The sequence below is a fragment of the Galeopterus variegatus genome, unplaced genomic scaffold, assembly GCF_000696425.1.
Source record: "Galeopterus variegatus unplaced genomic scaffold, G_variegatus-3.0.2 Scaffold10443, whole genome shotgun sequence".
NCBI classification, from domain to species: domain Eukaryota; kingdom Metazoa; phylum Chordata; class Mammalia; order Dermoptera; family Cynocephalidae; genus Galeopterus; species Galeopterus variegatus.
The window spans coordinates 31,927-40,242 of NW_007736554.1; the positions used below are offsets into that span (position 1 = coordinate 31,927).

The 8,316-nt window shown below is 60.0% G+C and overlaps 1 protein-coding gene across 1 annotated transcript in view; it reads left to right on the forward strand.

Annotated features, from left to right (window-relative positions):
- Positions 1-8,316, forward strand: part of TRIM67 (tripartite motif containing 67) — a gene marked incomplete at its 5' end in the record, with an annotated part of 39,757 nt that overhangs the window by 28,654 nt on the left and 2,787 nt on the right. Inside the window, 6 exons of the mRNA XM_008594247.1 lie at positions 8-58; positions 949-1,059; positions 2,158-2,317; positions 4,068-4,213; positions 6,201-6,339; positions 7,313-7,616. Coding sequence (XP_008592469.1) covers positions 8-58; positions 949-1,059; positions 2,158-2,317; positions 4,068-4,213; positions 6,201-6,339; positions 7,313-7,616 — 911 coding nt within the window. The remainder of the gene's footprint in view (positions 1-7; positions 59-948; positions 1,060-2,157; positions 2,318-4,067; positions 4,214-6,200; positions 6,340-7,312; positions 7,617-8,316) is intronic.

The window sequence follows — 8,316 nt, forward strand, 5'->3', positions numbered from 1 at the left end:
TCGACAGAAAGCCAAGCTGCTCACCAAGGTGACCAAAGAGAGGCAGCACAAGCTGAAGGTTAGTGCCTGGCACTTACTCCTGTGACGTCCTCCGCTCCCAGCGTGGGGTGCAGCAAGCAGGAGGCTCTGGGGAAATATTAGTTGAATGAATGAATGAATGCATGCATAAGTGAGGCAAGGACGGGGGGCGTCAGCTGCTTCGGTTGCACTCATGTGACTCGGCAGAGGCTGGTCAATGCCGTGCTGTCCCTACAAAGCCGAGGCAGATGCCCTGTGTCCTGCTGTTTTCAAGTCAGAAGCCCACCCTGTCCCACCTCCTCTAGGTTCCTGTTTCTATCTGAGGGGCTCCTCTGGTTCTCACCTTGTGGAGCAGAGTGACCCATGTCTCCAGCTCTGTCCCCTTCTCCAGGTGCTCTCTGATGTGCTCAGGAGCCAGCAATAATACATACAGCCAATTTCCACTGGGGCAGGAGGGGCTGTCCCCTCCCAGCACCTGAGTTCCCACTCAGCAGGTGCCTGGGGACACTGTGCACTGATGAAGGGAGCTCCATCTGTGACAGACACATTTCCTAAGTGAGTCAGAAGATCTTAGTGTCAAGGACAGGAGGGATGAGTGTTGAGGTGACCCATGGTTTACAAGTGCAGTCATCTGTCGAGTCATCCATGACCCCTGGCAGGTCAGAAGTGAGACAAGGCGCCGGGCACAGGTCGTATGGAGAGTTTCAGATTCTGTCCTTTCTCTGCGTTACTGTCCAGAGTTCAGAGGGTTTGCCATGTTGGTGTGGTGGCCCTGCTTGTTGGGAAGCGGGTCCATTCATTCCCCAGTAGAGAGGAGACGTGGAGCACAGGACAGAGCCGCGTGGGGAGCTCGTCTGGGGCTGTCCCCCGCTGCGCCCGGCAGCTCTTGCTCTGGGGAGATGCTTGCTCAGAGGAGTCTTTCCACGGCAGATGGTTTGGGACCAGATCAACCACTGCACGCTGAAGCTGCGCCAGTCCACGGGGCTGATGGAGTACTGCCTGGAGGCAATCGAGGAAAATGATCCCTCGGGGTTCCTGCAGGTGAGCCCGCCCCTGAGGGGCTTCCTGCAGCTCCATGCCACCCCCCAGCTAGCCCAGCCTAGGCAAGACCCTCCCACGGCGTGGAGCTGAGTGGGTTCTCCTTGGCGCACTGACTCCAGAAGACCTGGATGCTCACCTCGGCTCCAGCTCGCACTAGCTGTGACCCTGATTTTGCATCACCCATTAAACAAGGGGATGAAATGGCAAAATCTCCAGGCCCCAAGTGCCAGGCTTCCACGTTTTCTCCACAAATGGGAAAGGACAGGCTTTGCCAAGCAAGCTGGACAGATTGCACTGGGGGCAGGGAGCTGGCAGACTCCACATGGCCCGTCACCTCCATATGTGGCCCCCCCAAGCCTGGCAGTGACCAGCTGTCCGCAGGGACAGCCCAGCCTCCTGGGGTCAGGTGTCCAGCACTAGGGCTGACTTGGGGTCATGAGCATCTCTCGGGAGCATGGCAGTGATTCATCCTCTGTCTGTGGGGAGGATGATGAATCCTCTTGTTTATTCCCCAATGAGGGTGCACGGGATCATGGCTCTGCAGGGACACGTGCAGGGATATATCTGATGTGCAGGGCTGTCCCGCAGCGGGGAGCAGAACCGTGGGCAGTGCTATCAGAGTTTGGAGCAGAAACTACAGGACAACTCACCAGGGGTGGGGGGCTTCAAAACTCTGGGGATACGGGATACACTTTCTTCAGACATGGGGGCAAACTCTATATGCTCCATGTTGCAAATACGAGATCAGGCGAAACAGACATAATGAAGGATGCTTTGCACGATTCTCAAGAGCATCGGGTACTTCTCGAAAGGGTTGGGCTCACTTTCTTGAGAGAGCAAGGGCTTCTTACACTTAACAAGGTGACACTTTGGGGGTCAGGGAGAGAGGGAAACATGGTTCCACTGTTAGAATGCGATTGAAACAATGCGTTGCGCTTTTACACGGCCCGTGTTGCAGGGCAGGGGTCACTGAATCTCTGCCCGGCTTCAGAACACGCACTTAGCACGGCCCGTCCCCGGCCTGAGCCCTCTCTCCCCACCGGCTGCATGGTTTTTCCTTTGTGAATTGAAACCCTGAACTCTGTGCTCCCCCTTAAGATCTCGGACGCTCTGATCAAGCGTGTCCAGGTGTCTCAGGAGCAGTGGGTCAAAGGTGCCCTGGAGCCGAAGGTGTCTGCGGAGTTTGACCTGACCTTGGACAGCGAACCACTGCTGCAAGCCATCCACCAGCTGGACTTCATCCAGATGAAATGTAGGGGTGAGCCGCGGTCGGCCCCGCGCTCTCGGTGCTTCTTTCAGGGGCATCCGGTCCTAGGGGCAGCGTGGTGCTGTCGGGAGACCTGTCACACCCTGGGCGTGGCAGAGTGGGCGGTGGGCACGCCAGAGCCACCGGCCAGCCGTGGGAGCCGAGCTTCCCCACTTGTAAATGGGGATCACTTGTGCATGCAGAAACATGTATGGAGGGCCCACTGTGTGCCAGGCACCATCTGGGCGCTCGGGACGCAGCGGTGAATGTGTCTGCAAACGCCCTGCAGGACTGAGCCTAAATTCTAGGGGCGGAAACGGACAATGTGCAGACAAACCCAGAATATGAGGCCTATAGCAGCAGGTGCTATGAAGATAAGCAGAGGAAGGAGAGGCAGGGGATGTCCGGTGCATTCTGAGGAGAGGAGGAGGGAGAGGAGGGGGAGGGGAGGAGGAGGGGGAGGAGGGAGAAGCCGTCTCAGGGAAGAACATTCCAGGCTGCAGAGAGATGAGGAAGGCAGGCCATGAGGCTTCTGTGTCAAGAAGAGCAAGGTCAGAGATGAGAGCAGGACCCACAAGGGTGGCAGGCGCTAAGTTCGGGGAACCCAGGGGAGCCCGCAGCAGGGGTCAGGTGAAGTCTGTGTCACGTGCCCCAGTTCGGGAATTCGCGGGCTCTGGCCAGAGCCAGAGCCCGTCCTGCAGCCTGTCCGTGATGCCAGGGCAGGTTCAGGAGGGGACAGGAGCTGTGTGGTCTCCTGTGCACTGGGGGCCACACCTGCAGAATCTGTGACCTAGGACGTCCCTCCCTGCAGAACCCGTGGCCAGTTTTAAACTAGGTTCTCCCACACGGTTGCACCTAGGCTGGGGCTTGCAAATGCCACCTGCCAGGGTGTAAATGATGGCGGGAGGAGCAGGAGCCTGGCAGAGGGGGAGCCGCTGCGGTGGGAAGGGGCCTGGGGCTCAGGAGGCGGCGGGAGAGCAGAATCGCGGAGCCGGGGCCTGGACAGAGGACTCCACGCCATTAGCTGAGCCCCAGAGCCAGGCTGTGCTCAGCCAGCCCTGGGCCGCATCCAGAACTGAGGCAGGGGGTTCACCCAACTGAGCTGTCATTAAAATCCAGACGATGGTGCCCTAAGTCTTGGAGCCAAACTGAAATACGTATCTTCCACCAAACCAATGTTGCAATTTTCCCATTAGAAAAGGTCAGAGTGCACTATATCTATTGCTAAAATCTCTTGAGCCTGAATAGAGCTAGAAAATAAACAAAAAGTCTCCCACTCCCACCTTAATAGAACTTGTGATAAAATTGATCCAAATCCCTAATTCCTTGGGTCAATCAATGGTCCAACAGGCCGAGATTGCTTCCCGGTGCCCACATCGTGTTCCGTGACCTTTCAGCTCCCGGCCCAGGGTCCAGCTGGGTCTTTGCATCTGCACAGCCGTGCAGAGGGTCCACTGGGCTGGCTGGGGCTGGGCGGCATACGGGATGTGTCCTTGTGTGCTCCTCCCGGGTCTGACGGTCAAAGACAGCGGTTCTCGGGGTGGGAGGCTGGGGGTGGGAAAGAGGGAGCCCTGCCCTAGGGCTGCAGGCTCTGGGGGCACCTGCCAGGCCCCCTGAGATTCCAGCACCCCTGTGTACACCCTCATCCCCAGCCACCTTGAGACTGACCCCTGGGCAGCTGGGAGTGACCACAGAGTGGCCGGGAGCCCCTGGGGTGGGGGTGGGGTGGAGCGGGGCACTAACCGTGTGGTCCCTGTCGCAGTGCCACCCGTGCCCCTGCTGCAGCTGGAGAAGTGCTGCACCCACAACAACAGTGTCACGCTGGCCTGGAGGATGCCACCCTTCACCCACAGCCCCGTGGACGGCTACATCCTAGAGCTGGATGACGGGGACGGGGGGCAGTTCCGGGTGAGGCCTCGCTGGTTGTCGGGAGGGGTCCTAATGCAGGGGCGGGGAGTGGCCCCACTGCCCCCGAGTCTGGACCAGCCCGTGGGGCCTCCCGTAGCCCTGACGCCACCCCAAGAGAGCTTCCCCACAGGCCAAAGAGGGCTGGTCGGCCTGGGCCCACGGGAGAGGGGCTTCCCTGCCCTGGGCCCGCAGGCACAGTGCCTACCACAGCGACTCCCACGAGGACCGAGCCAGTGTGGGACTGAGGAGAGCTCGGAGCAAGTGCCACCTGCATGTGCCTGGTTCCTCACCCACCCCAGCACACACACAGTGACGCGTCCCCTCGATGGGTCTCATCAGCCTGTCTGGTCTGGCTCATGGACTCACCCGGGCTGGGCTTGGCCCTGGGGAGGGGCACACGTTCCTGCAGAGGAGGAAGCGTCCCACGACAAGGGCTGGGCTTGTAGAAGATGCTGTTGAATCAGGATGACATTCTCCATTCCTGTCCCCACTGCTGGACGGTCATGGGGACAGTGAAGGCTCTTTGTGAGCCAGAAATGCATCTTCTACTCCCCTAGTGACAGTCCCCCACCCAACCCAGACCCCTGCCACAGCCCCACCCTGAGGTTTCACACGGTGAAGCTCAGGTTGAACGGACAGGGGGAGCACGGACCCCAGAACTTCCCAGGCCACCTCCTTTCCAGCCCCGAGAGGACCAAAGAAAGGCTCTCGCTGTTCAGGTTGAACGGACACGGGGAGCCCGAAACCCAGAACTTCCCAGGCCACCTCCTTTCCAGCCCCGAGAGGACCAAAGAAAGGCTCTCGCTGGCCACCCTCTGCAGCTGGGACCACCCTGGGGTGCTTCTCCTGGGGAGTGGCACCTGCTTGAGCCTGGCCAAGGTCAACACTCCTTTAGGGTCCCTCAAAGGGATCTGTGTGCATGCCGTTTCATTTTGTCTGAAAAATACAAGCGCGTGAGGGTCGGGGAAGGACCCGCACACTCCCCTGCGGAGGACAGGAGCAGGGGATGCGGCTGTCTAGGGGGGCGCGACAAGGCAGCAGGTGCCAGCAACAGCGGGTCCCCACTCGCATTGTGGCTGCACAACCAGAAACCAGGAGCAGGACCCATGGCTTTGAGGTGGGGAGAAAGCAGAGACCACACAGAGGTGCTAAAAGCAGCAGCCGCAGGGTTCTTGGGGACCCTCCTCTCCCAGACGCGGCCACTGTCCACAGCCGGCTCCACGCCGGGGTCCTGAAGCTGCTGCGGCGGGAGCAGAGGGTGACCTGTGGCTCCTGCAGGGCTGAGCTGGGACCTCAGGCAAGCTCCCGACCTTCTCCGAGTGACCTCGTGTGTAAAATATGCAAAGTCCCAGGCTGTGGGAGGTTAAAAGGCCATGTGCGACGCCTGGCACGTGGCTGTGACTTCTAATAGCTTGGAGTAACGAGAGCAAAGTCCCAAACACACAGGCAGACAGGAGCTTGGGACAGACACTAAGCACAGTGTGAGGACACAGAAGCCACGCGCTCCGGGGGGGTTGATAAGACACGGGTCACTGAGGCGAATGGGGGACAAAGTAAATCCCTAGAAGAGGATCTTTGGGGTCCAATGCAGTAATGTCCCTCTGGAGAGACCAGGAAAATAGCTCCGGGGGTCCGAGGGGCGGAAGATGCTACTCAGCTGGGAGGGACGGGGATCGATGTCCTCCGGGCTCCAGAGTCTTGTCTGACGGGGCTGCCTCGGTGGTGGCAGGACATTGAGGCGGTGTCCCAGCCAGCTGCAGACCTCACACCTCACCCCCCACAGGCAGAGGGGCCGGGCCGCCCAGAGTAAGGGGTTGGTGCCCAACATGGCTCTGCGGCCCAGCCGCGACTGGCTCTAATTTCCCATATTCAATGACTTCTGCTGGGGCGACAGCACTTTTAATGTCAATGTCCCCGAGGAACCAGCTACCAGGAGGAACTGTCTAAATGCTGGAGGGTCCTCACCAGGGTCATGGCTGTCTTCCAGGAGGTGTATGTCGGGAAGGAGACCCTGTGCACCATCGACGGCCTCCACTTCAACAGCACCTACAACGCCAGGGTCAAGGCTTTCAACTCCTCCGGCGTCGGGCCTTACAGTAAGACCGTCGTCCTGCAGACGTCCGACGGTGAGCACCAGGGTCGTCATCTTATCCCACGATGACCAGCTGTGTGACAGCTGTGGTGACCGGGCAGCGCTGGGCATGCTGCCTTCTCTGAGGGCGAGCTCCCAAAGGAGACACATAGGCCCCCGGGCCCAACCCACGTTTCATCCCATGGGTGTGGAAAAACTGTCAGTGGCTGGAGATGGAAGAGGGAGATGTAAATAAAAACCACGTTCCAGAGATAGTCCTGCTGCACCAGGCACGGCCCAGCCCAGGCTGCAGAGTCCCACTCCCCACTGGTTCCAGGGACAGTGTGAACGCTGCATTTACTGTCTGCGTTTGGATGCAGCCCACTGAGTGGTGTCTGGGGCAGGGAGGGGAGGGGAGGGAACAGGAGCAGGCACTGGGGTCAAAGGACACAACCAGGGCTGCTTTTCTGGAGACCTGCAGCTTTCCACCCAGGACCCTGTGCCCTGCAGAAGGACAGCCCTGGCCATGTGCCTGTGGTCACAGTTTCAGAGTAAGGGCCTTGCTTCCCACACCTGGGGGCTTTGGAGAGCAGAAGGGGGCACCACCCGATGGGCTGCGAAACGGGAGAATTGGGCTTTGTGATCTCGGCCATGTCCCTTCGCCTCTGTGTGTCTCAAATCTCCCACCCACAAGGTGGGCCCGCGACAGCTTCCTCCTCCTCAACTCGGAACAGCGTGGGAAGTGTTTGGAAGGTGTTGGAAACCAGCACCCCGTGAAGTGCATCTAGATTTGGGGCTTTGGGGCTGAGTGTCTGTGTTCCTTGGCAAGGTTGGGTTCAGGGGACTGGGAAGGTGGATGAACACAGAGCAGGGAGTGTGCATGTGTGTGCACGTGGGGGTCACACAGGAGGACCATTCAATGCTGGTGCTGGCCCGAAAGAGACGAGGGCACCCTCATCTCTAAGCCCGTGAGACTACCTCCAAATTCCATCGTCTGACCCTGTGCCTCTTGCCTCCTTTCTTTCCAGTGGCCTGGTTCACATTTGACCCCAACTCTGGGCACCGGGACATTGTCTTGTCCAACGACAACCAGACAGCCACCTGCAGCAGCTATGACGACCGGGTGGTGCTGGGCACGGCCGCCTTCTCCAAGGGCGTGCACTACTGGGAGCTGCACGTGGACCGCTACGACAACCACCCCGACCCCGCCTTCGGGGTGGCCAGGGCCAGCGTGGTCAAGGACATGATGCTGGGCAAAGACGACAAGGCCTGGGCCATGTACGTGGACAACAACCGCAGCTGGTTCATGCACTGCAACTCCCACACCAACAGGTGCGCGCCTTTGGGAAGGGGGGTCCCGTAGACCAGAGGGTCCTGTGGTCCCTGGGCCAGGCGCCAGGAATGGGGGAGGTGCTCCCAGCCGCCTTGTCTCCAGTTTCCAGGTGGCTTTGGCTCTGGTCAGGTAGAAGCGACCGCTTGCCTGCAGCCCAAGTGGGAGTGTGTAACAGTGGCAGGAGCAGCAGCAGCCCAGCCAGACCCAATGTCACCTGGCAAGCCCCGCGGTGGGTGTGCTGTGGGGAGGCTCGGCTCGTGGTTTTCCTTCTGGTTCTGCTCCGTGCTCCTTTGCAACCGTCGACCTACACGTGAGTTGCTGCAGAGTGTTAGCGGGGGTGCCCCCAGGGCCGGTGTCCTCACAACAGTGGCCAGGACTCCACCGAGGGCTGATGTTGTCACCTTTGCTGATTGTCTGCCTGGAGTGGCCCCTGCCGCTGGCCTGGCCTCACGTGGGCTCTGAGCGCAGGCATCGCCCTCAGCAGGGCAGCCCCGCGTGCACACCTTGCACATGTCTGCCCAGGGCGCACGGCCTGGGAGTGGTGCTACCACGGTGGGCGCAGGAGACCCGTCCAGGACGGGCAGGAGGCAGAGCGGGTTGGGCTCCTGCAGGCACTGTGGGTGCCTTGGTCTCTCCTTGCAGACACAAGGAGAGGCAGCGCGCCTCCCCAGGCTCCATAATCTTTCTGTCTCCCAGAGA